The sequence below is a fragment of the Mauremys reevesii genome, linkage group 4, assembly GCF_016161935.1.
Source record: "Mauremys reevesii isolate NIE-2019 linkage group 4, ASM1616193v1, whole genome shotgun sequence".
NCBI classification, from domain to species: Eukaryota; Metazoa; Chordata; order Testudines; family Geoemydidae; genus Mauremys; species Mauremys reevesii.
In genome coordinates, this window is record NC_052626.1 from 90,512,454 (window position 1) to 90,540,416 (window position 27,963).

Consider the following 27,963-nt stretch of genomic DNA (forward strand, 5'->3'; position numbering starts at 1 on the left):
AAAACCATATGAGCCAGTTCATTGCTTTGCCCTTGACCTTTGATAAATAATCATGACCATAGCATAGCATGCACGAGTCACAGACTTGCCATCTAGTTATTCCTCAGTCTGAGGAGACCTGCCATTTGTATCATCAGACCTTAGTGAATCTAGGTTTGTTTAGCTACACTCAGCTCATTTAAGCTTTAGGTGGCATGCAACCTCATTGGAATTTAACATGTAATCCTACTTAGGGCATGTGCCACTCAATTTTCAGCTCCCAACCTGATGGTAAAAATGCAATTCCAATCCAAGTGTGATGGATACATGCACAATCTTTGGGAGGACAACTACAGTATGATACAAACAAAATTCTTCCTTAGCACGATCTCTCACCAGCTAACCAGATGTCAAAGTTATGCAGTAAGGTGAGTACAAAGTTGTACCATTTCTGCATTTGAAATTAACCATGGTAAATCACTATTTACTGCTCTAACAGTCCAAATGGGCAGGGCAAAGGGAAGACTTATGATGACCTGATTGCTACTTCCTGGATTTACCCCAGCGGTTCCCAAACTGTGATTCCATGTACCAACAATGGTTACAGAGTGCTTGCTGATGGTCCATGTAGTGTCAGCTGGTCACATGGTCCTGGCTCCTCCTTGTTTCCAGCTGCTAAATCACATTAAGAGAAGCTAAATATACACCAAATATTACCCTATTACTCTTCCATGTGAGCAACTGGCCCATTGTTGCCACAGAGATGCTACTCAGCCACCAAAGGTAGGTGAAGTAGTCAGTGTAATCAAGAATGGGAGCGGAGGTGCTTACAAGATCAACTCTATTAAGATGTGGTCCACACCATGAAAAAGTTTGAGACACTCCCTGCTCCCCAGTGCAACCTTGGTATTTTTATTTTGCTATTATGTACAAGGACAGAGCACAAAATTTACATTGGTTTGTCAAGCTCATTAGGCTAAATTCTCTTTTAATCCCAAAGGTAGTTTTAACTTGCATCATAGCTTTTAACCCTCCAAAGATCCATTTTGTTAGGGATGGAGTTAGATTTGGGTCTCACAGACTTCCTAACCAAACAGACTCAAAAATATTTTCCCCATAATTTACTTTCATTCTTCCCCTCCCCAGGCTGCTGTCCCACCCTGCAAAAATGAGAAAATTTAGCACTGGTGAGATTGAGGTAAATAGCAGCATTGATTTGTGCCAGCATTATTTATTGTGCTTGGGTACCAGGTTTTGCAACTTTCCTCACCATCTCTCCCAATGCCTCTCAGTCCTTACCTACTCGGCTATTCCAATCCTGTGCCTTTTTTGAGGCTAGACCGCGACTACTACACCACCCACCCCTCCCCCCTTTTTCTTTTTTACTTTAAAAGAAGTATACAACTATATTGTAAACGAAAATTCAAGTTCACTTTGCAGCCTTCGTTCACAGGATTTTTCTCAGAACCCTTGATTTTTTCCCCAAGGGACACAGAGACATGAATGCCACTTGAACTGCCAAACCTGGGAAAGGAACATTTCAATCAACTTCTATAACTAAGCCCTTGTCTACACTGCCATTTTACAGTGCTGCAACTTTTTCGCTCAGGGGTGTGAAAAAACACCTCCCTGAGTGCTTCACGTTTCAGTGCTGCAAAGTGGCAGTGTAGACAGTGCACCAGTGTTGGGAGCTGTGCTCCCGGCACTGTTAGCTATTCCTCTTTTACAGAGCTGGGAGAGCTCTGTAAAAAACCCAGCGCTGGTGCCGCGACTACACAGCATCGCGTGGACATACCCTATGAATCAGACCGCCAATGTCCAAATTGCATCTGAAGAAGTGAGGCTTTTTACCCATGAAAACTTAATAAACCTGTTAGTCTTAAAGGTGCATGATTATCACTGTTGCTTCTTATCTTATGGCCAGTTCAAAGGTCATCTGCCATGGTCAGATAAAACTCAGGCTTGAACTATTATGTTAAGTGAACACTTCTTCCCACCTCGTTCTCACTAAACTCGGAATGAAACTGATCACTCTAGGTTCAGATAATGTAGAGATTGTTGGTATTCTGCTGAATTAAAAAGAAAGTTACAGCTTAAAAAATGTCATAAAGATGCAGGTTTTCAACAATCACAAAGGCATTTCTGGGTGTAACCATCTTCCCCAGGCAACTGGTATTACCTATAACACACCCAATGACCTTTCGAAACCTTCTTTTTAGTCACAGAAATGAAGACAACCGACCAAATTATGTGCTCAGCTACACCTGGATAAGTAGGAGGGCGTGATCAGGCTAACTATATTTTAACAGCATTGAAGTCATTGGGAGTTTGCCTGAATAAAGAACTCTGGATTTGTCTGTTAGGGAGATAATTATGAAACTTCAGACAGCATAGCAGTGTTGGTGAAGAGTGTGATTTTTTTTGGGGGGGGGCTTATTTTTATACCAGCAAAGGCTTTAGCATAGATGCAGTGATACAGGCATAAAAGCACTTTGTTGGTATAGCTTATTTCACTCACCAAACCAGTATAAATATTTTTGGTATAAGCTGCATCTATCCTAGGAAGGTTTACTGCTATGGTTACACCAGTATAGCTATACTAGCCAACTCGTGTAAACTAGATCTACTTCAATTTTCCTGTGGGAGGGGATGATCAGACTGGAGGACAGAGCTAAACAGGAGGATATCACCGTATGGTTCTCAAGGGAAACAGAGAGAGAGATCGGGGCAGGTGTTTCAAGGCTCCTTTCCCCTACCATGTTCCACCAGCACAGCTCCAATGGAACCATGTTGACAGGGATCTGGCAGCTTGCAGCTCAGCTCTGCCACGGACCCTGGGGATCCCCACCTCAGAGGAAGCCCAGTGGAAAGGTATTACAGTCTGGGGCTGTCTTATCTCTCCATCTTGAGCTCTGCAGAGTGCTTAATGTTTGAAACCTGACATGTATCCTTTCTCCATGGCCAGTCCACTGGAATCAACGGGAGTTTGCCTGAGCAGAGGCAGATGATTAGGCCTCATGGTTCTGTGAAAAGCTGTAGGTGCCCTGGTTTCTCTGACAATGAGCAACACCACAACTGCCACATGTAAAAGGAATGAGAACAGGCATTTAGAATGGGATGTTTCTTTTCCACATTTGTCTCGGGTGCTTGTGATTTCACTGACTCTGGCAAAGAAACCAGAGGGTCTGAAGCTCAGATCTCTCTCTGCCTTTGGGGCCTGTCCTGTTCCCATGGAAGTCAGTGTTAAAATGCCCACTCTGATCTCAACAGGTGCAGAATCAGGCCTTCAAGAATGTGGTAACTGTCTTGCATGACAGAGTCCTGATTCCTGCAGCTTTGGACAATGGTGGGAAATCCTTTCCCCTTGTTCTGTAATTTTACAAAACAATTCAGTAGCACACTGAACGTTGACTCCTTTGAACCACCAATCACCATCGCAAACCATGTAAACCCATAACCTAGACATAATTTGCAAGAGCATCTTGTTTGATACCTGTAAAGCTAGCTGTAAACTATACACTAGTGACCAACTGGAAGTTATGAAATTACCAGTTAAGGGCGCAACTCAGCTCTCAAAGGAAGTGAATGGAAAGGATCCCTCTGACTTCACTTGGAGTTGGATTGGGCCCCAAGTAACCAAACAGTATAAAATATTAAGACACCACATCAACAAAATGCACTTCGTTCTTTTTAGAAATGTAGTACAATATTCCATAGCATCTTAAAGAACGAGGAGTACTTGTGGCACCTTAGAGACTAACAAATTTATTTGGGCATAAGCTTTCGATAAATTTGTTAGTCTCTAAGGTGCCACAAGTACTCCTCGTTCTCTTTGCTGATACAGACTAACACAGCTACCACTCTGAAACCTGTCACCACGGCATCTTAGTAACTATTATGCAGTGTATTTGAAAGGATAGTGAAGTCTTGGGGCCAAATCCCGATTCCACCAAAGCGAATGGCAAAACTCCATAGTATACAGAGGCTGTTTTACATTTAAGTCTCTCCTGATTAGTGGTAAGAAACTGCCCTTTTGGTATTATGTGTATTATGGGGTGTGTGGGTTACCTACAGTACAAGTTAATGAAGGTTGAATGTATTTTTTATTTTCACAGATATTTAGGTTAAGTGCCTCAGTGCAGTATCCCAAGAAGCATTTATAGATTCACTTGAAACACACGGTCACTCAAGAGCAGCTACTACCTTCAAAATCTGTACCCATGACTGGGGAAGCAGTGAAATGAGAGAGCAGGTGAAGCTGTCAATAAAACAGAGTAAGCGGTATGACTTATTCCTTTTAACCTCTGTAGAACCTTATTAGTCCTTTCTAGATATGGTGTCACTATTAACAGCAAATGTACTAGAAATTATAAGTCAAATAATATATTAGCCAAAATAACACCAATAAATTGCTACGTTGCAAGGCTTAGCATAAAAATGAAAAACACTAATGGAACATAGTGCAGTTTGTACAAACCATGTGCAGTCTAGAATCATGCATAATGTAACAGTGCAACTGCTAACAGCAGGCTCACACAAGATAATTTACACTTGTTTTTATGGGCATGAGGAACTGATCTTTGAAGTTGTCCCTAATGAGATTCTGCTTGGCCCTAACAGCATCCTGAGAGAGTGTGCCGGTTTTCTCCGCTGCATCCGGTGTAGATTTATAATGTAGACTACAGACTCATTTAAATTGTTGGCAGAATTGCTGTAGCTGTGTTGGTCCCATGATATTACAGAGACAAGGTGAGTGAGGTAATATCTTTTATTGGATCAACTTCTGTGTAAACTCAAAAGCTTGTCTCTTTCACCAACATAAGGTCTTCTTCACCAACAGGAGTTGGTCCAATCAAAGCTACTACCTCACCCACCTTGTCCCTCGTTTAAATGGGACCTGAATATTGGTGTCTCTCTCTTCATCCCCTTTTAAAAGGGGGTTCTCACACTGGGGGAATACTCACTAATATATCATACTTTACACCTTTCAAGTTTTTTTTTAATATTGCCTCTGCCTCATCTTCTTCATCAAAAGATATATAGGGGGTAGTTAATAAAGTTTCTCTCTCTTACAGCCCATATGAACTTTCAATTTGATTCTGCTGTGATGTCTAAATACTAACTCTGCGACATCCCAGTTATATTTTTAACAAGCAATTCATCTCTAAAACACAACATTATGGCTTCCTCACAGGATCCAGGAGATGTGATGCTGGATAAAGAAGCAGAAAACGTTCATTCAAACAAAAATAATAGCAGAAGGAACACAAAACTAGTGGAAAAGTCAGTCAGTTTTTGTAAACTGTAAATAATATTTTTTTAAATTTCCCACCACTGTGATGGTTCTTAAAATTATGACCTTGCCAGGAGGACCGTTTAGTGAATGCTATTTACAAAATCTCACCTTTGACAACCCCTGCAGTAACTACAACACCTTTCACTTCTTAGGGGATACTGTGGTTGGTACCCACAACCACTACAGAGGAGCAAATGTTGAGCTTTTAATGGCACTTGTAAGCTTTAAAATGTGCAAAGAGTTAAGCTCATTGTACGTGTCTTGGGCATCAATCTCGGGCAAAACTAGCAAACTTTTAAAGGTGACCACTTTATGTGCCGAGTGCTACAAGGAGACCTTGTTTGTTTGGGGAACGGGGGCAATTAATCACCATATGAGTCATAGTAACTCTTAAACTGGCTCTGTTTCATGTTGGAAAATAAAAAGATGAAATCCGTAAATTAATTGGAAACATCCTGTTAGTCCAGTTGAGACAGCCTTATGTCCTAGGGATATAGAGTATATTGCACAGAAGTAGACAGCTTGGGGAATCGGTAATGGGTTATGCGGTTGTTCACTTAGATCACTGTTTCTGACTTTAAACAAACAAACAGAAACAACAACAAAAACCCTTACAATCAGATGGGTTGTTGGTAGCCTGCCTGAAACAAGTTAGTGGCCTCTGTCTGCTTCCTCATGGATGAGTGTCTGCTTTGCAAATGCAACCACTCCATTTGGCTTTCTCTGAATCTATTCTTTCAATCCTGAAAGAAGTAAGAGATGAGGGTCATTTGTTGGACACTATGAAGGAAGCTTTAATGGCAACTGCCATAGCTCTGTAGAGAGTGGGTTTTTCTCCCAGTGCAGTCAGCCTGGCACCTTTCACAAGCACACTAAGCTTAATAGAAGAAAAATTGTAAAGAATAAAATAATAATAATAATAATAGTGTGTCTTTAAAGTGGTTAGGCTCTGGCCATGGCACTGAAAGGTTTAAATGACCTTGCATGAGTATGTGAACATACAAGCCCTTGTTCAGCACTGAGAAATTCCCCTGTGAGCAACTACGAAACATAAGACTAGAGGCTTAAGAGCTGAAAAAAGCTTTTGTTAAGGAAATAATAAAACACAAACAACTTCAGATTGACTCTGGTATTAAAGCTTCAGTAATAATGTGTGCCATATGCAATCACTATATTTCATGCTAGAGCAGGAATGCCTTCAAACTCATATGCAGACAGTAAAATCCTGACACACAAAGCACAGCTGCAGGACATGGAGAGAGAGCTATACTTAATTCTAATATTTTTTTCCTCTGGTTGCTTGCTGGTTATTTCAAATCATTTGCTCATCTTTCATTTTCCATTTATTCTGTTCCCTGCCTAACATCATTGTGTTTTTCACTTGCTATTTTCCTGCAGTCCTTCTGTATTTTATTAGACAGGAGGTGTGGTGGCCCTTCATACTGTGCCTAAGGAAACTGCATTATATCTTTATAGTGTGACTCAAGGTAAAATCTTCCCTGAAAATTATCATTTCTTGCATGAAGTCTGCTAATGGCTCCTAGCTCACGTAGGGCCTGATCGCAAGTTCATTTATGTCACCTGAAAAATTTCCATTGACTTTCATTGGATCAAACCCTTTAATTCTATATTGGACAAAATAAACACATCATAAAAGATGGGCAGCTAAAGCCTCTTGCCATTCTATAGCATGTTGTCTTAAGCTTCGAAAGGAAGAGGTGGCTGGAAACAATGGTTCTTGCACGTACAATACATAATTACAGCATGAACAGACCATCAGGAAAGCAACACAATGCAAAGTTAATTTTTCACTTATATTGGGATTTCTTTTTAATCTAGACCATAGCTGAATTGCAAAGGTTCTTTACAGTAAAAGCCTCTCAGTATTAATGGGATCTATCTGAATCAGATTGAAAAAAAAAAAACCCAGAGCATTTAATTTCCTTGAAAGCAATACCATTAGGACTCCCTTTTCCTTTTTGCCCCGAGAAACTGAATGCTCTACTTACATACACATTTCAAAACACACCCTTTTCTCTAAGGCGTTGAATTTACGATACCAGATAATTAACAACAAATGGTAAAAACTCCAAGAGTTAAAGGTCTTAGTTTTGTTGCCAAAATGGTGTCTCAGATTCCGAAATAAACAACGCCTGTGCCTCCTTCCATTAATTCTGTGGCACTGTCAAGATGTGGCAATACAAAATAGTCTGGCAAAAATACCATCAAAGGTCACAGTGAAAAAAAACACCATTATAAATAATACCCCTAGTGGATTATTATTTTCTCTCTCTCTCTCTCTTTTTTTTAATTCTCACAGGGTATCTACAAACTTGTATTGCTGTATTTGATCTGTGCTGCCTCATTATAATGATAACATTCCTAGTAGACAAAATAGTCTAGAAACTTAGCACAAGCAAGTAAAACAATCTCCAAAAGATCCAAGAGGTTGCAATATGGATCAGACCTCAACAAGTGAAAATGTTCTTCTCAAGCTATCTCTATATAGCGATCTTATCACTATATAGGTTCTGCATATAAAATGGCATTCTTTTCAAAACCACAAACATCTCTTCTTCATATGAAAAGAGGAAAAGCGAGGTAGTATCTAAGGCAGGGGTGGGCAAACTACGGCCCGGGGGCCGCATCCGGCCCTCCAGACATTTTAATCTAGCCCTTGAGCTCCCGCCAGGAAGCAGGGTCCAGGGCTTGCCCTGTTCCAGCGCTTCAGCCGGGGATCGGGGTCAGAGGCTTGCCCCACTCTGCACGGCTCCTGGAAGCAGTGGCATGTCCCCTCTCCAGCTCCTATGCTGCCCCCGCCCAAGCGCTACCCACAGGTCCCATTGGAACCGTAGCCAATGGGAGCTGCATGGGCAGTGCCTGCGGACAGGGCAGCGCGCAGAGCCACCTGGCTACACCTCCATGTAGGAGCTGGAGTGGGGACATGCTGCTGTTTCTGGGAGCTGCTTGAAGTAAGCCTGCATCCCTGACCCCCTCCCGTGTCCCAACCCCTGCCCCAGTCCTGATCCCCCTCCCACGCTCCAAATCCCTCGGTCCCAGCTTGGAGCACCCTCCAGCACCCCAAACTCCTCATTTCTGGCCCCACCCCAGAGCCTGCACCCCCAGCTGGAGCCCTCACCCCCTCCTACATCCCAACCCCAATTTTTGTGAGCATTCATGGCCCACCAAACAATTTCCATACCCAGATGTGGCCCTTGGGCCAAAAAGTTTGCTCACCCCTGATCTAAGGGGATACTATTTATTTGAAATCTAGGCTTTTTTTAAAATGAGTTTAAAAGTAGTTTCAGAGCTTACACATCTCTGGATTTCCCACTCAATTTTTGTGGTTTTACAGTCACATTATTTTTTTTTAATGGATTCTCTCCCCTCTTTGTGCAAGTTTGTCACACAGCAACAAAACAGGAAACCAAAAACTGGCTGAATACATTGAGGAAACAACATGGCCTTGTTCACACCCAAAGTTGTACAACTGTATATATATAGTTAAAGCAGAACACCCCCCCTTGTATGGATGCAGTTATATTAGTATAAAGATGCTTATATCTGTTTAGTATAATCACCATGGGAAAGGGAATAAACTATACTAGTACATAACATCTTTATGTTCTTATAGTTTAGTCCATACTAGCTAGGTGTTGTTCAGTAAGAAAAAACACACCCTAAACCAACACAGTTATACTGATACAAAAACTGTGTGCAGTCCATGTTTGAAACTTCCCACACATTAAAGCAGATCAAAAAAACTCCCAAAATGTTGATATTTTCCGCAAAATTTTGATCTCAAAAGAAATTGCAAAAATTGTTTCATTTTTTGACCAGCTGTGCTATACAATTGTCATCAAATGCACAAACTGAAAATGGGGACTCCCCTGCATTCAACCCCAAATATTTGCTAGTTATGGCAATCATAGGTGTTATTTTTAACAATCACAGGTAAAAGAATTCCACTAAACACTGTGACTGATAAGTTGATGAGTCCCTTTAAACTACTAATATTGCTATATAGCCTATTAGAGGCTGGTTCTGCTCCAATGAAAACAATGAGAGTGTTACCACTGACTTTAATGGGATGGGAGGACAGAGCCCTGAGTTACAACAAACTCTGAATTACACGAAATTTGAATTTCAAGTACACCACTGTTTCTCCCAAAATTCACAGCCTCACCATTTATTGCCTTGCTGCATTTGAGGATTCACAGAAGGGTTCTTTGTTTTCCAACTGTTGGTCAAAAACAAACATGACATTCAAAAGATGGATATTCTAATATAATTGAAACCTGGTGAGTTTTTGCTTTGTGTCCTCTAACATGGGTATCAGGGAAAATGTACAGTAGTAGCACCATTGCCTCCCTGCAAACTGATACAGTAGCTAAACATTTAGGAATAATGTACTGACTCTGATGCTCTCAGTCACTGCACTCAATTCCTTACACCACAGAAACTGTAAATGTGGTCACTAGCAAGTTCCTGGCTTATAAATGCATCAGATAAGGTCCCTCTCTCATACATATTCTCTCAACCCTTCCCTAGCATGGACAGAACTAGTCTACTAAACTGAATGACTGTGTGCTTTCCAATCCAATGTACTAGATATAAGGTAATGCCCAGTACAATAAGTCAGGACTCTGCTGTGAAGGAGCCTCCAGTACCATCTCTTCTTGTCAACATCTATTTGGGTCTTTGTAGCCCTAATGTCGAGCAGCATACAGAGAAGAAAGAGCTTGGAATAAGAAATACAAAAATGGAGATAAAAATAAATCTTACAAGATACCATGGTATAATAGTTCAAACAAGGTAGGGTTTTGGTTTTCTTGTTGTTACTTATTTTATCCAAATACATAATGATACATGTTTAAAATATGCACATTATACAAAAAGAAGAGTAGAAATTTCTTCTGTCAGTGAACAGTACAAAACATGTCAGCGCTGACTTTTCCATGAAATCTAAAATTACACACAAGAAGTGTGTCTATGGAGAAAACGTCTTGCTCCTCCCATTTCAGAATATTTCCTCAAATTTTCCTTTGAGAAATTTTTTTTTATCTAAGGAGCTCCAAATCCTTTACAAAAGGACACCTCTGTGAGATAGGGTGGTATCGTCCTAACTTTAGACATGGGAACAGGAAGAACAGACAGGATGTTTGATACAAGACTATCCATGTGTTAACAGGTCAATGGAAGAACCAGGAAAAGATGGTAAGATCCTGATTCTCGGGTCTAGCTGAGCTTCTCAAAGCATAAAGAAGGCTACCTATATTCTGGGGCCAGCTACACGCTGGTCCCGTCCCTGAGTGACTCAACATTCCAGCGACCAAGAATAGTCAGAGCACATCCACACGCATCTTGCTCAACCCATGCTCCCCTGCCCTAGCAGCTGCAAGAGAGATAGATCTACTATGCAAGGATAGTCCCCATTGGACAGATCTGTTGGTTTATGACCCCCTACTCTGCTGGACTGCATAAAGGAACTCCTAACACAATGAAAACTCAGGTCCCCAGGTACCTTGACTTTCAGTGTCCTGCTTTAAACTTTGGGGAAGTATATCTTTGCATGCTGGAGCTCTATTGTATTAGATTCTATAATCTTGTTTTGCAATGTCCACTGAAATAAAACCCTTAAAGATCTAGTTGTGTTTATTACACAGCACTTCCTCTTACAATGTTTTTAACTTATACATATTTTCCCTTTTGCGCACTACCTCTCCCGAGGACTAGTACAAAATTCCAAAATGCTGCACAATAAATAAGGTGACTGTACTGGGCGTGTCTTTGCCCTATAAATAGAAGTAACAAAAACACAGCAGACTACCTTTGGACTGTTTATTTGCATCAGACAAACCTTAAGAACTCAGGCCTTGTCAGTTCTGCATCAAAAATTAAAAAAATTATGGCAAGAATAGGGTACCCAGTGTCCTTAGCCAAAATGTACCCTCTTTATCTGTTGAGCGGTGAGTTATGTTCAAGTTGGTTGTTGTGCTCCACCTCACAGGTGGCTGCATTTCCATGGTGTAATATGTATATAGTTAGTGAAGCACTTTAGGATCTTTTGGCATTAATGCTGCTAAGTACATTTAAAATATCCTTAGTCTATGCATTTTGTACAGCTCTGCACAAAACAAATGAGAAACAAAAGAAAATCGGGGGGGGGTGTGTCAAAATCAGGCATGATAAAGCAGGAACAACATCTCTGATATAAATGGGATTTCCCCTTCTTATATCTCATTTGAATTTGGTCCACTGATTATATATGCCAATATTTCAAGCATTAGTACATACTGGAATCCTTTCTAGGGACTTGGAAAAATCTGGTCTGAGATTTACAGGTGAATTAATTCACCTTATGACACTCAGGAGATTCTCTGCCTGACGCTGGTGCTGACTTTTTCAGCTAGCACTTGTCATTTGTGACAACACAGGTAGCCCCTAGGCCAAATTTTATTATGTCTCTGAATAGGTAACTTTGCAGCATTCTGATAAGATACATGCTTTAAAGAAATTCCCCTGCCCTATGATTTTTCTATCATGTCTGAGAAGCTTTATTACCTAGGGTCAACATATCCTGAGAAAGACATTTTACAGAATTCAGAAATAAGCAAAAACGTTCAGGTACAATTTGAGGAGAGGAAAGACATGCTGCCCTGAATTTCTAGGACCCTACAACAGAGCTCCTGCTCCACAACTGGCTCAGCAGTGAGTTGTTTGTTTTAACCTCTGTAAATGTTGGTAGCTCAAGATTTGAAATCCAAACGTGAGGGTCATTGTGTAAAATATTATTTGAAACTGATGCTTGCACTAATGTTTTGATGTTTCTGAAACAGTCATACAAGAAACAAGCATGAAGGCTATGTGCAGTTACATTACAAACATACACTCATTTGCAGGGCTCTCCTTTAGTCTCATATTAGTTTGCTTTTCTAATGGAGAAATTCAAACAAGGACACATAAAATAAGAGGCCGGGAATAACTGCTGAAGTACAGAGCCTCTGCCAAATTTGGAAGATCCAAAGCGTGCAGGAGTCAAACTCCCTTGTCAGTTCCACAAGGAGTGCCATCTCCTCCCTACCACTCTGAGGAAACAATCAGGCAGTAGCTCTAAACATGCAGATAACAAAAGGTCAGATTGTACCTGCCTGATCCCACTCTTCATGCATGAACGGAGGGGAGGGTCTGCTGCCTCCACAGCAACATCCCTGCCTTCTTGGTATTTCTGGGTTCTATGCTGGGGAGGGGCTTGGAAGTGCCACATTCAGTGGGGATGAGATTACTGGTCCCATGAGGCAGTCAACTTTTCTATTGAGCCCTTTCACAATAGCAAACCCCTTTTAATGAGCTGTTCCAGGCCCGTACTATGTTGGGACTACCAACAATCTGGATGGTGAAATCAGCTGGTGCGAAGCACATATTTGGCTTGCTCTTGTCTTTTATAAATCTTAGTGGATCAGCAAAATCTGTGGGTCAGACTAATGGTTCCTTTCATACACTAGATTAAACCTGCAAGTGACCCAGGCCCCAGGCTGCAGAAAAAGGCGAAAACCCCCCAGGGTCTCTGCCAATCTGACCTGGGGAAAAATTCCTTTCTGATCCCAAATATGGTGAACAGACGCTGAGCATGTGGGGAAGACCCCCTGGGCAGATACCTGGGAAAGAATTCTCTGTAGTAACTCAGAGCCCTCCCCCATCTAGTGTCCCATCTCCAGACGTTGGGGATTTTTGCTACTGACAGTCGCCGATGCGCCACATGCCATCACAGGCAGTCTCTTTATAAAGCTGTAATGTTAAAATTGATGTGAAGTGCCTTACAAACAGAAAGCAGAGGGAATACTTTTTTAAAGGGAGTTTAGCACAATATACTCAATGTAACAAAGGGTGTAATCCTGGCCCCACTGAAGTCAATGGCAAAATTCCCACTGATTTCAAGGGCGCCAGGATTTCACCCTTAGGTGCCAGTCCTGCAAACACATATCTCCATGCTTAACTTTAAGCATCTGAATAGTGTGAATGACTACAGATGTTTTTAACCTTCTCCACATGTATAAGTGCTTACAGGACTGGGATCCCAATTTGAACTTTAATAATGAAATTCAAATCTCTGAGCTATAAATAATAATAATATGAATACTTTTCACTTCTATGGCACATCCCATTTAAGGATCTTGAGGTCCTTTACATACAATGAATTAAACCTAACAGTGTCCTTGTGAGGCAGACAGCACTGTTATTCTCACTTTCCAGATGAAGAATTTTAGGCACAATGAAATTAAAGGAATAATGGCAGGTCCCAAACTTTGTTTTATAAAATAAGTGATTAAAAATTTAAGAGTAGTAGTAATGCTTCCATGACTTTTTTAAAAATAAAGAAAGAAACAGCGAAACAGATCATTTACAAACAAGTAAAAATGACCATATTTGCAGTTCAAATCCCATTATTCTACTATATGAGCAGAAACTGACACTGACTAAATAAAACTGACTAGCCTGTTTTCACTGCCTTGATTTTGCAAACACGTTCAGGTGTGCAAGCCCTGGTCTACAATACAAACTTATGTCGGTATATTTATGTTGCTCAGGGATGTGGAAAATCTGAACTATACCAAACTAATTCCCAGTGTAGACAGCATTATGTCTACTGCCTCCCGGGGAGGTGGAGTAACCTATGCTAACAGAAGCCACAGAGCTGTAAGTGTAGACAAGCCCTAAGTGTTTGCAGGATTGAGCCCTAAATATAGTGTGTTCGCTCTTTTATTGTATTGTTTGTTTTTTAAAAACTGCATAAATACTGAAAAGTAAATACTAAAAGGTAAATCCAAGCAACAATCAGGTTGACTTCAATAGGAGCTCCAAGCACTGAGTGACTGTTGGATCAGCTCCCTATAAGAAGAAAAATGTAAAAGATCCTACTTTCCAAGGTTAACTCTCTCATAATGACTGTGGATTTAACAATTTAGCATCCCAGTGTAAACAAAAGTTTTCCAGCATAATTACATTGCCACTATTATACTGACATAACTTCCCACGTGGACACCCTTATTCCAGAATAAAAGTGCCTTTTTTTTTCAGTTTACCTTGTGTCGCTTTGGAGGGAGTATATGCTAAACATAAGAACGGCCCTATTGGGTCAGACCAAAGGTCCATCCAGCCTAGTATCCTGTCTACCGACAGTGGCCAATGCCAGGTGCCCCAGAGGGAATGAACCTAACAGGTAATGATCAAGTGATCTCTCTCCTGCCATCCATCTCCACCCTCTGACAAACAGAGGCTAGGGACACCATTCCTTACCCATCCTGGCTAATAGCCATGAATGGACTTAACCTCCATGAATCTATCTAGTTCTCTTTTAAACCCTATTATAGTCTTACCCTTCACAACCTCCTCAGACAAGGAGTTCCACAGGTTGCCTGTGTGCTGTGTGAAGAAGAACTTCCTTTTATTTGTTTTAAACCTTCTGCCCATTAATTTCATTTGGTGGCCCCTAGTTCTTATATTATGGGAACAAGTAAATAACTTTTCCCTATTCACGTTCTCCACACCACTCATGATATTATATACCTCTATCATATCCCCCCTTAGTCTCCTCTTTTCCAAGATGAACTGGATAAGAGTGTCCACAAGAGGTGTTATACCAGTATAATGATAGCAATATAATTATACTAGTAAATTTTCCCACGTAGACAAGCCCTTAGGCAAGTTTCCATCAATTGCTGTCGTACTGAGATCGCCACCTTCCTTATTCCCAAGTGGTGAACTGTCCTTAAACTATACCATACATTTAACATACTAGTCCTTAATGCTTATATAACACTATTCATCTTCAAAGCACCTTAAAAACCATGACCCCATTCCTGCAAGCTATTTTGCATGGGTGGACTTTTATATCTGGGTAGAGCCCCCAAAAAGTAAATGAGGATCTGTCTACATGGACTAATTTGCAGTAGCAGAACCTTCAGTTAACAAATCCTCTCAACACTACTGTGGAGTAAATAATGGGGCTGGTCAAAAAATGGTAAGTATTTTCCATGAAAAAAATTAAAATAAAACAATTGACTTTTCCCCCCAAAAAAAGTTTTCCTGGAAATTTATGATTTTTTGTCAAAACTAAACAAAAAAAATGCATTTTTATTAGGCACTAATTGCACATTTTTCAGTTTGCGTTCCCCCCCCCCCCCTTCCCAATTTCACATCCATTTACTCTCTTTTCAAGATGAAAATAAAGACGGACAGGAGTGAGAGGTCTGAACCCAGAAAATTAAAAAAAGTTCCAGTTCACTTAAAATAACAATTTTTTTCTTTCAAATCAAAACATTTTTTATTCATTTCAATTAAAAATTTAAAAAATGAATTTTTCTGTGAAAGTTTTCATATAATTGGACAATTATTATTTTTTAATCAAAAAGACCACCCCTAGTGAATAAAACTGAGGAAAGGAGATTAAAGGTGGCCTAGAAAAAGTGGGGTGTGGGTGGGGGAGAGGAGGCCTTTTTTGCTTTTCTTTATTATTACTGCTTGTGTTACAACAACACACAGAGGCCACAAGCCAAAACCAGAGCTCAGAAGTGCTAGGTGTTGTATAATCCTTCAGTTAAAAAAAAAGAGCTTACACTCTACATAAATGGTAAAAGTCTTTAAGGTCATTTTATTTTTTAAAGATTTTTTTCTTCCACGTTTCTTTATCACATTAGAAATATTCAGTACCTTGTTTTTCCTAAATTATTCTATGGATGACTGAAGAACTGGTAATGAAATCACAATTATCAAAGAAGTGAAACTTGTTTGAGAAGGAAAGTGATTTTTATTCAGTCTGATTACAGCTATCTGTGTTGTGTTTGTTTTTTGGTTGGTGTTCTGTTTTGTTTTCTTGGCTGGCCAGCTGGGTTTTTGATACCTATTTAATTCAAATGCTTAGTAAGCAAATGAAAGGAAAGTTATCTTTGTCAAAGTTTCAATTAAGAACTATGAAAGATTCCAACCTATTTCTCAGAGTCAACCAATGAGACCTCCAGCAGAATCAGGAGGGGGAAAAAATATATTCTTGATACTTTTAACATAAAATGAGGAAATAGAAAAATCTGGGGGGAAGCAATCTTTCACTCCTTCTTTATACATTCTTAAGAAGCAAAAAGGGACACAAATGCAATTTGTGGTGTTTTTTCCTTAGAAGTTTCCCTTTAAGCATGGTACAATCAGGTCGTTTAGTCCAAAAATATAGAATGAATGGATTTTACAAAATGCAATAGAAATATTTTAATAAATTCTTTAACATATTAATGAAAAGAAGTATTTTTGGTCTCATGGTGTCTGCAAACCAATCACTGCATCACTGTGCACACATACAGAACAATCAGACTGTGAAAAAGTGAAATTGGCCTTGTGTCACCTGCTCAAAGTAAAGGCAGTGCAAACATTAAAAAAAGCATAAATGGGGAAAATTATATTAGAGTTGTACAATTCTTGCAGTTTAGTAATTAAAGCTGCTATGAGTAACAGGAGTAGACAAATGTGGATTTTGGTTGGTTGGGGTATTTAATAAATGACTTTTCACCTGACAGTACCCCTTTAGAGTGCCACAGCCACAGGAAGTGTCAGAACCAGGATTAGAACACAAGAGAAACTGTTTTCAGAGTAGCAGCCGTGTTAGTCTGTATCCGCAAAAAGAACAGGAGTAATTCTCTGTTCTGTGCTGATTACACCATGTGTCTCTGTCCCGAGACATGAAATGGAGGGGGAGGAAGCAGAGGTGGACAAAGTCTAAGTAAGCATGTAAGCATGTTTCTGATCTCATGCTGCAGTTTTACACTGATAAGGTTCCACTGATTTTTAATTTACACCAGTGTGAGATCAGAATCAAGCCCTATGAATGCAAGAGACATGTACGCAGCTCAGTCAATCCAGATTAAATTGTATTCAATAGTCCTTTAAGCCTTGTCCCCAACCCTTGTCTTCACACACAGAGGAACACACATGCAAAGGAGAAACTGAGATGCGTTGCACACAAATAATTTTGAAAATTCCTTGAGAAGAAAGCTTGGGTGCTAACATGATAGCTTGGCCTTCAAACTGACTTCTACCTTAGACTATGGTGTTTAGAACAAGCAAAGCAATATAGCAGTCAATGGGCATGGGCTTGTATACTCTAGTATGCTCAATGCTTGTATACTCTTTTGTTCATTTATCAACTTCCCAACACTCTTTTATCAGGCTGCATTGTAACTTTCCATTAACCGGAAGAAAAAAGTTCTTTGAATTCTTTATAAAGAGGCATTAACAAGATAGTGCAATAACAAAGCTGCATAAAAGATTGGCAGCTTCAGCAGTGTGGCATTAATGCAGAGACAGAAGGGTAAAAAGAGCAGGTGTGCTTTTACAGTAAGGTTTTTTTGGTTATTTTTCTTTCCCAATTTTGTTGCCCAGATTTTTTTGCCTGCTGATCCCCCAGCTCCTGTGTATGTGCACAGCTTCCATTATAACACCCTGGAAAGGCAAATGAGCATCCTTTTCTGAAGCTCTCACTTTTCTTTCACTTCTCCATGACCAGAGACAACTCCTCTGTCCTGATTATTCACACTCACAACTCTGATGATATATTTACCTCATCACTCGCCTCTGCACCCACATCCTGTCATTTCTTCCTCTATAGCTTCTCTAAAATCCAGCATTTGCTCCCCATTCTTAATGCCAAAATTTGCCTCAACTTCTGCAATCTTTGGCTTTCTGCACTTCGGAACTCACCTCACTCACTCTCTCCCAGTTTAGTCAAGATTATGGTGCAAAAATCATTTCGTTCTCCCATCACTCCATCCCTTTATCATGTCATACTCTTCTTTTATGCATAAGTGGTGAAATCAAAGCAGCAACATTGTAGTTAAGGGTCTGTTTGTATTTTCATTATGTTGTAAATTATAACCTCATTTTTTAATTCAGACTAGGTAGTTTTTCAAATCCAATGAAACTAAGATATCTGCCCAACTACTTCTGCCTTAGAGATGCCCCAAAATATTAAAATTAGAGATTATCATCATTATTATTATTGCCTATTTCTAGAACAAATCAGAGATGCATTTTGAAAAGTAAATTTTTTTTAGTCTTTCAGCCATTTTCAGGACCTTCTGAAATCCACAATAATTTCCTGTTGCATTCAATAACAGTTAGAAGAGGCCCTTCAAGAACAAAAATTCTCTCCAATCTGCAGTCTGGATCTTGATGGGTTATTCTGAACTCGTTCTGTACATAGAAATTCTATTGATATTGATGAGAGTCAGCAGGGCAGCCTGGAGTGCAGAATGTGCAATGGAGATCTGCACTGCTGATAAGAGATCCACACTGTGGAGCAGAGGGGAGAGTTTTGCCCTGAAAGGAGAGTAATATGATCTTTTCAGCTACAACAAAATTTAATTAAGGTAAACATTTCCAAGTTTGGGAAGTGGCTCCTCTTCTGAACTTAATCCTTTTAGAAGCTCCATGGATGGTTTATGATTTTATGAATATTGTTACTACATGAAGTCCCAGGAGAAGGTGCTCAACTGTTGGATTGTCAACCTTTTGACAGGATTGTGCATAGCAAAAATGCTATGAAGTGGCATGCTACTTTAGCACTTTTACTATGCAAAGGCCCTATCAAATGCAATAGCGTGACAATGTGCAAAATCCTGGTTAACACAGGGGGCCCCTCTGAGGTCAAGAGCCGTCCCTTTTGTTTTATAGTTTAACATACATTTGAGACTATTAAGAAAAAAAGAACTTAAATAGAAATAGCTGATAAGGATCTGACTTAGCCAAACAATGGGAAGGAAATTCAGAGTTAAAGCTAGCACTTAGTTCTTAGCACTCCCCATTGTGCCTAGATACTATATTGTAGAATGATTTTACAAGTCATACAATACTAAGGCATAACACCCTGAGGTAAGGAGCCTTAGATCTGTATTTTGTTGGTTTAAGTTCAGGCCATGAACAGTATTTTAACTCGGTATTTGTATTTCTTGAGTCTAATTGTTCCACAATCTCTGAATCCTTGTTGTGAGTGGAATACAGCATGTGGCACAGGTTCTACTCACAACAAGGAGGACAAAGGATTCAGTGATCAGAGGACAATTAGTCCCAATTAGGCCTATTTTGCAGCTCAGTGTAAAGGGTGGGGGAAGGGTGCTAAAATTTTAAAGAAATAGGTCCCTCCAGCAAGTTACAGTGAGATCACTAAAGTTACAAGTGAACTTCAGAACCTGGCACCTCATACACAATACCACATTCTGATGAGTTTCACCAAGATGATGTCTACAGTAAAACTGCTACAGTGGCACAGCTTCACTCACTGCTGCAGTGCAGATGCTACCTACCCCAACAGCAGGGATTCTCCTGTTGGTGTAGGTAATTCACCTCCCCAAGAGGCAGTAGCTAAACTGACAAAAGAATTCTTCTGTTGACCTAGCGCTGTCTATACTGGGCGTTAAGTCACCTTAACTATGCCACTCAGGGGTGCAGATTTTTCACATGCTTGAGCAAGGTTGTTAACCCAACTTAATTTTCTAGTGAAGAGCAGGCCTAAGTCTGTGCCATGCTCTTGGGAGGGCAAAGTCAGTAGCATCTAGAGGTTATGGAGCACTATTTGTAAAATATAGTATGTAACAAATATTGGCAGCTTTCATCAAGTAGTTTAATCAACAAATCACTTGATCTAGCTTTCAACCAACTGTCCTATTGACAGACCTCATTTTAAATTAGTTTCAAAAATCAAGGTTAATAATACTTACATATGTACATGTGGAGGCTGGAACCTGCTCTGGTTGATGTTGTAGTGTGTAAATGCCTGGGTTGGATTTGAGCTGTATTCATCCACTGTTACAGTAACTTTGCCTTGTGAAGGAATTCCATGAGCCATCCTTCCTCCTTATAGACATGAGCAATTTACAACTTTCCAGAGTCAAGAATGGCGGTGGGCATTGTGTTCCAGCCAACTTCTGAATCCAAGGATCTCCTCATCAACACTACAGACTTCTACAAAAGGAAGAAAAATAACACAGAGACAGTGTTTAAAGTCCTGAGATGCCAAAAAGATCAAATTATGGCTGTATTTCAATCTAGTCCTATGCTGATATCCTTTGGAAATTTCTATCTATATATTTCTAATGTACCCATTTATTTGAGTATGTAGCCACTAAATGTTAATTATTTCTGCATCTTTTTTTAAAGCTTCCTCACTTTGCACTGTTTTAAGTACCGTTGTAGTAGGGATTGCTTAAAATAAGACTTTGTTTACACTACAAAATAATCTGTGTAGAAAGCCCCAGCTAAGTGCCCTATATTTACTATTCCTCTTAATTTTAAATAAACATCTAGTGCTAATTACAGCTGTGAAAGTTAATAACTGGGCCTAACCTCATGAAGGTCAAATGGCTCTTGTCAAATGCCTGCACCCTCTTCGAAGCACAGCTAGCTTTACAAAGTTGGTTACATTTCGTCAGATCTTTTGCCAGCTGAAAATAAGACAGTCCATCTTACAAAGCCGTAACAAAAGGTAAACCACTTTGGTTCAAAGTATTTATATCTGTCAGAAGGAAAACTGGCATTTGAGCAGCATTACCGATATACTCATTGTACCTGCAACAAAACTAAGCTTTCTACACACTTTACGTAATCAAATATTTGTGATTTATTTGCTACTATTATCAGCCTTCTCTCAGTGCACATATATAATTCTATTAACGAGAATTCTACATACATATACAAATAAAAGAAAAACATGCTCCTCTGCCTATACACACACATGCCTGAGTCACTCAAGTTACCAACACCTTTTCTGGTGCACCAGACATCATCAAATTCTAGTGCACGTACATACTCACACACAGAGCCATCGTAAAGAATATTAGCATTCAGAGTGGAGAAGCCCAGCCATCGCGGTGGTCTAGCAGTGTGATCACAGGCCTAAGAGCCAGGAACTCCCAACTTCTAATCTTAGTTCTGACTCCTTCATAAAATCATTTCTCCCCCATCCTCATTTTACAGATGGGAGGGCATCAAGACGACTCTATTTTACAAGGGTATTGTGAAAATTGATCAGTAAAGCGCTTTCAATCTCTGTATAAGTACTATTTATGGGCCAGATCCTCAGCTGGAGGATCTGGCCTTAGATTACTAGATGCAAGGAGCAGGTTCTTGTATTTATATGTAAGTTACAAGCGTAAATCTCCATGTGCTGAGATGAGAACATACAAAACAGAAGAGAGGAGAATGATCTGAATCTCAGGCATCAAACTATGCAATATTTTTCCTACAGTGATGCTCTTAGACTGCTCTTAGCTCCCAAACAGAAGTATGTTTACCACATGCAACATTAAAATTTTGAAATCTTTGCTTTGTAATAAAACTTATTTAGATTACAAGACTAGTTTCCAGTTTGGCATAAAATATTGAAAAAATGCCCAGCAAATGGCAGATGGCCTGCTATAGGCCATTTATTTTATTATTTTACAACCTCAGGCCTACCTCCGCTTCCATATGTTAGTTGGGCAAAGAAATGCCACAATCTTCATTCCAGGAATCGGATTCTCTCATCCATTTCCAATATCAGTAAAAAGCACACAAAATTAAACTAAACCTTAAAATTCTCACCACGAGAGAGAGCTACTTGTGATTTCGTATGTTTCAGTGAAATCACTGTCTGGTCTTTATACTAATTTGCCCTCATAAGAATAGTAAAGGGTCTGAGGGATAAAATCAACAAGGTAAGATTTACTAAATCAAATCTTTGCTCTGTTAAGTGTGATGTAAGATACATGTAATAACTGCTCACGAATCATAATGTGGTAGTTTCCATACCAAATTTGCAGCTGTTTCCTTAATTTCCCTCACAATTATATTTTACTGTTATTTTGCATAACAGTAAAACACAACACCTGCTTCAAATTGCAGTCCTGTTCTAAGTACTGTAATTCTTTTGAGATACAAACTATTAAGAGTGTGCAGCGTAAAAACTGCATAATTGCACTGCACTCAAAAGTAAATACAAATGAAAACATCTTCCTGTTAGAGAAATGACTGTCATTAAAAAGAACGTTAGCCATCAAGGCTTGAAGGGGAAAAAAATACACATTTTTATACAAGAACTTTAGGGTTTACATAAATTAGGGAATAGTGTGGAAATTACATGCCCAATCTTATTTTTTTGCAATCAAAATCTACTGTGCAAAACAGAGAACATTAAAAGCAACCACAACCAAATTTTTGCTCAGACTTTTAGGAAGGCTATGTACTTCCATTAATAGTATAAGCAGAAGTCAGAACATTAATTTTTTTCAGAGTTACTTGTAATAGGAAATGTAATTTGCTCATTAGAGTGAATTATATACAAAGATAATATTAAACATCATTTTACAGTGTTCATAAAACTATTAAAAATATAAATTTGAGCTAACATCAAACAGAAGTACTAAGAGGATATTGGATAGTCATAGAAAATACTTTTAAGTTGCTTCATTGTAATATTTAAAATAAAAACTTCCCATAATGTTTAATCCTAAATATATACCTTTATGCTTAACTAAGACTAAGTTAAACAAAGCAACGAATTAAACTGAAAGGTAACAACAAATATCCGACATGGAAAAAAGTCAAATATATGACGGGGAGGCTGATTTTAATTTCATTTTCCTAATTTCTCTTGAATGTTTTATATAGAAATACAGCTCACCTATCAGAGGTGTTGGATTATTATCTTCTTTAATGTGGAGTTCTTTGAAGACAATGACAAACAGAAGCAAGTATTTCAGAACTTTCATAAACAAATTTGTATTAGGCCCAAGGAAAAAAAGGCTTATTTTTCAGCACTATTGTTCTTCTCACCCCCCTGACAGTAAGCACTCACTGAGATGATGAGCACAAAAGAATAGTTGCATGTTTTTTCATAGCTGTCAAGTGCAACCTAGTATGCAATATTTGCCATTTCTTACCTGATAATTTTTAAGCAAGAAATCTAACTATGAAAAGGATATCCACTTCATTATATCATGTTTTACTAATGATATGCCAGAGGTTATTCTGAGAATGCCAATAGTCATCTTTCAGTGTGTATTTATGATTTAGAATGTTACAAAGAGATACCTTAGTGCATGGGTCTGTTTGTTCAGTTTTACATTTATAAAATGTACAAGGCTGGCACTTCTAAAAACAAAAGGCAGACAATTTTATACTACAGCCTACTTTTCTAAGGAGTATTCATACTGAGCAGCTTTTACAATTTTATTTTAATTTTAACTGTAATTAAAACATTATATATAATAGCTCTTTGGACTTGTATAGCACTATATTAAAAAAATCTCCCTCAAATTTAAGCACTTGTGTGTCCTCAGTTTGAACAATCAATGCTTTTTCTCTTCTGACTGGTATTTAATGGGAGAAAATGTCAAAGTCTGTCAAAACTGAAGAGGGAAAAAGGGGGTTAAATTAGATGTTAATTTTCTTTTCAAGTAAGCTTCCAATAACTGTTATATCAACGTTGATAGAGCAACAACATATTAGAAAAATATTAACACAAGCCCACCACAATAAATAAGATAGTTATTTGGTCTCTCATAGGATATTGCAGGATGTGCTAGTGATTATTTAACAATTTGCCCGAAATCCCTACAATGTTGTACAGTACTATACTTTTTCATGCAACTCAAACTTCATACTATTCATCAAGAGTGGTGTATATCATATCAGAGTGACCACCGCATATACTAAGTGTAGACGTGTGTTTTAAAATTTCATTTTAGACAACACATTACCCACTCTGCACACACGTCTAGATAAGCGCTCGCAGACTTCAAGAGAGAGCGGGAGGCATGAAAAGTTAAATCAAACTAGTGATGCCCACAGAAGGCTTATCCAAAAAACTATGCACACACACCATGAGTCGCACAGAGAAACAAATGCAACGCTGTACATTCATAAATACCACCTCCCCCCCCAACACACACACCGACTTTCTCTCCTTTCATGTGTCTATGGAATAAAACCTCGTGGCAAGCCGATCCCTCAGTATAAATGATCCAGTTGCCAAAATGGTTAGCTCTGTAGCACTCAGTACTAGGCGGAAAAGGCAGAAGTGGTACCAGTCTGCACACGCTACCTCCTCTATCAATCAGTCCATGCCCGGCTGCCGCCTCGTACTCTCTGGGAACCCTCTGTGCTGGCTGTTGGGAGTGTGCTGGGTGCTTGGCTCACTCCCTCTCACCCCCTTTTTTTCCCAGGCTCGGATCGATTGATCACAATCAGTGGCCAATGGCTCTGACACCGCACCATCCTGCCTTTTGTACAACATCCCCCTTTTCCCAACGTCATTCATCCCATCCGATCTTCCCCTTCCACTAGGCGAGCTAGCATTATAGCCCAGATCAAACACACACACACAGCCAGAGCCCCCGGGAAGCACAAACCCGCCCTGCAAGCTCCTGATTTTGCAATTGCTCTTGTATTTATTATTCCCCCCCGGGGGGGCGTTTCTGCATTTTTTTTAAATACATAAAGTTTCCATCCTCCCCGCTCTTTGAAATTAATGCATGTTATTTTTCCACGCCCACATCTGCACTAAAACTGATCTGTGGGGGGGGGGGAGCGATATATTCAACCAACAAGAGAATAAATGCTTTTTATTGCAGCTGTGTCATTTCCACAATTCTCCTTCCACCCCCCTACCCCCCACCCCGAAAAAAAATCCCTCCTCTCTTTCCAAGTGCCCTAGGCCTCTGGGATCAGGATTTCAAAGCATGTTTTAAAATGTAGTTGTCTCGCATATAAATAAGAGACAGAAACTCCAGCTCCGAATATAAAAGAAACCAGTTTGCAATCGGTACTTTTCTTGGAGTCTCGCTTCCCTGCTTTGGTGGGGGGGGGGGCGTGAAATCCCCCTTCAAACGCACAAAAAATCGGAGCAAACGCTACATTTCAGTTTGAATGTAACTGTACTTTGCATTTCGCCCGCTTGATCTGCCGTTTCCTTGGTCTCTCCAGCAAGCAAAATGCTCCCTGGCCTACCCTCCCCCGGTCGTGCTCTAACATTATAACCCCGATCACCCGAGACTTTCTAGTAAACAGCCAGGAAAATTCATCCCATTTCTCTCTCTCTGCTGCCAAATCACTTCCACCACTACCTCCCCCCAGACAAGAAATAACGCAGTGGGGGACGGAGGGGGGGGAGCTTGCATGGGGTGGAGGGAGGGAGACAAGACACACAGCTCAACAAAATAATTAGCTTTTCACTGTGCAAAAAATAACCCCCAAACAAATGAAAACCAAACCATCCAGCTAAATGATCATTCTGGTGAACGGAAAATAAGCAGCCAGTTCTATTCTTATTCTTCTTTAAAGCAGCCTGGCTCAGGCGCTGCTGCGCTAGCCCCTGTCTGATCCCCTTCTACTTGTACATGACAAGGCACCTCTAACCCGAGGCTTTGTGTTTTGTTATTTTTCCATTTGATTTCTCTCCCCTTCTCTCTAATCGGGGTTGATTACCTTTCTTTTTCTGGCTGCTGCTGTGTGTCCTAGGGATGCCTTCAGTGCTGGGAGAGGAACCGATCCATGGGGGATTTGAGAGAGCTGGTTAAGAGAAAGGCTGGAAGGTGGAGGTTGGTGTAGGCAGGGCAAAACCTTCGACCCTGAGGGTCCCCCGGCCGGCTGGAGAGTGGAAATGAGAGAGACAGAGAGAAAGAATGAGAGCAGAGCCTCGATCTGGGAGAGCAGCGAGCGAGCCAGAGAGACAGAGGGGAGAGCGAGCGAGAGCAAAGGAGGGAGAGAGCAGAGCCGTGCAGTGAGAAGGGACTGCCACTGGGGTCAGGGAGCAGAGCACCAGGAAACAGGGCGGCCAAGGAGCTCTGCACATACACACACAGCCAGCCAGCTCCTCCTGCTGCCTCTGACTTCACTCCCCAAGCAAGGGGGGCAGAGCTCTTCTGCCAAACTGCTGCAATGCCCCCTCCCATGGAGCCTGGAAGAGAAAGAAAGGAGAAGCGCTGTGTTAGTTGGGTCAAAGGAGAAAGACAGACCGAGCACCGCGTTTGAAATAAATAATAATAAAAGGCAGGAAATTCAGGAGACTTTTCGGATAAGGGAGCACACAAACAAACCTGCATTGTAACACCTCCCGAGTCCTGAAGGGGGAAAAGCCCTCAGCTGGGGCTAGGTGAGAACAAAGTCGGCATACTTTATGACCCAAAAAACCCAACTCTGTCTCCCCCAGATTTCTGCACTTCTGCTTTCCCTGTGAAAAGCACATTTTCTGTAATGCAGGAGGTACAAATACAATGGCTGGTTGAAATGTGTTAAATGTTCTATAGCAAGAATTAACCTCAGTGCCCAGAAGAAAGCATAATAAAGTGGGGTTTTTTTTAGTAGAGTTTTCTGGGATTTCCCCCCCACCCCCCACCCCTTTCCTCCTAAGAAGCCTATAGTAATTGTGTCAACAGTCACATCAGAAACAAAGTAAACACTGGAACTGTTTGTTCTTTTTCTCTGAAGAAAACAAATGGCAGAAAAGACTTCTAAAATCATACAAGTAGGGATAAAACGGGGAGAGAAATGTCAAAGAAAACCCAGAAAATCAGGCTGATAAAACTATTTCTATCTGACCTTGAAGAATGATGCCCAGTAGGGTCCTATGCATTTAAAAGTACTGGCTTTGGCCAGCCTTAGGATATGCATGGTAACCAGACCTAAATTTCTTGTTGAAGACAGCCTCACAGATCTAGACTATCATCAGGCAGAAATCCAGTATGAGAGCAAAGGCAGCTGCATACATATGCAACAAATTAACAGTTATCTCACTAAGCAGCCTAAAATATATTAAGTGGCAGGAGTTTTTTCAAGGCTGGTCAGAAGGCTCTTCTGGGCTTATTTTAGGGTGATCATTTTAAGGTCCCAAAGAGATTTCATTTGTTTTGGCTAAAATGGTCTTCAAACAAGTGAGTCTTCCTTCTCACCAAATAAAGGCGTTTAAAGTACTGAACTTCAGAGAAACATATTCCACCACTGGAAAAAAAAATTGCCCTGAGGTATTTGGATAGAGCACAGGACTGAGAATCAGAAGAGGCAGGTGCTGTCTATTCCTGGCTCTCTCACTCATTTGCCTTACCTTGGGCACTTCTTTGTTCCTCAGTTTCCTCATCTGTAAATTGAGGGCATATATTTACTCCAACTTGCAGATCACTTTGCTGCCACCTACACATTTCAGTCTGTAAGTGCTAAGTCATTACCCAGTCATCCAGATCACCATTCTGAAAATGTTTCTGAGAAATGCAACATTTCCAGTCAAATGGGGATCCATTAGACCCCAAATTCTTTTAATAAACTAATTAATTTCTGACAATTCTGGGCCTCCTAGGCAATTCTCTTATATGCACAGAGGAGTGGCAAGAATTTTTAATTAATCATTAGTCAAGTTGACAGTACAAGGAAGGAAGAAGGAATTGGGGCCAAAACGTTCTTAAGTGATCACTGGTTAAAAATGAGGCCACCAGAGATCAGTGGCTACTCTGGAAGGATGTGAAACAGGAATAGATGTGGTCCTGAGATTGTTCCAGCACAGCAAATCTTCTTAGATTGATTAAAATGCTTTTTGGAATACAACTTCCTATTTTATTTTCTCTCTTTTCTTCCTTCATTGATAAAGAAGTGTTAAGTTCCTGAAAAAATTAAACACAAGA

The 27,963-nt window shown here is 40.1% G+C and overlaps 1 protein-coding gene across 9 annotated transcripts in view; it reads right to left on the bottom strand.

The window, feature by feature from the left end:
- The window catches only part of MPPED2 (metallophosphoesterase domain containing 2), a 169,882-nt gene that overhangs the window by 103,631 nt on the left and 38,288 nt on the right, over nt 1-27,963 (bottom strand). For 2 of the 9 annotated variants that reach the window (XM_039538697.1, XM_039538695.1), the window contains 3 exons: nt 26,147-26,249; nt 25,778-25,939; nt 20,035-20,278 (listed from right to left, as the gene is read on the bottom strand). In XM_039538697.1, the coding sequence (XP_039394631.1) occupies nt 20,035-20,162 (128 nt within the window). In that variant the 5' untranslated portion in view covers nt 20,163-20,278; nt 25,778-25,939; nt 26,147-26,249. The other 7 variants (XM_039538696.1, XM_039538698.1, XM_039538699.1 and 4 more) reach the window with 7 other exon arrangements.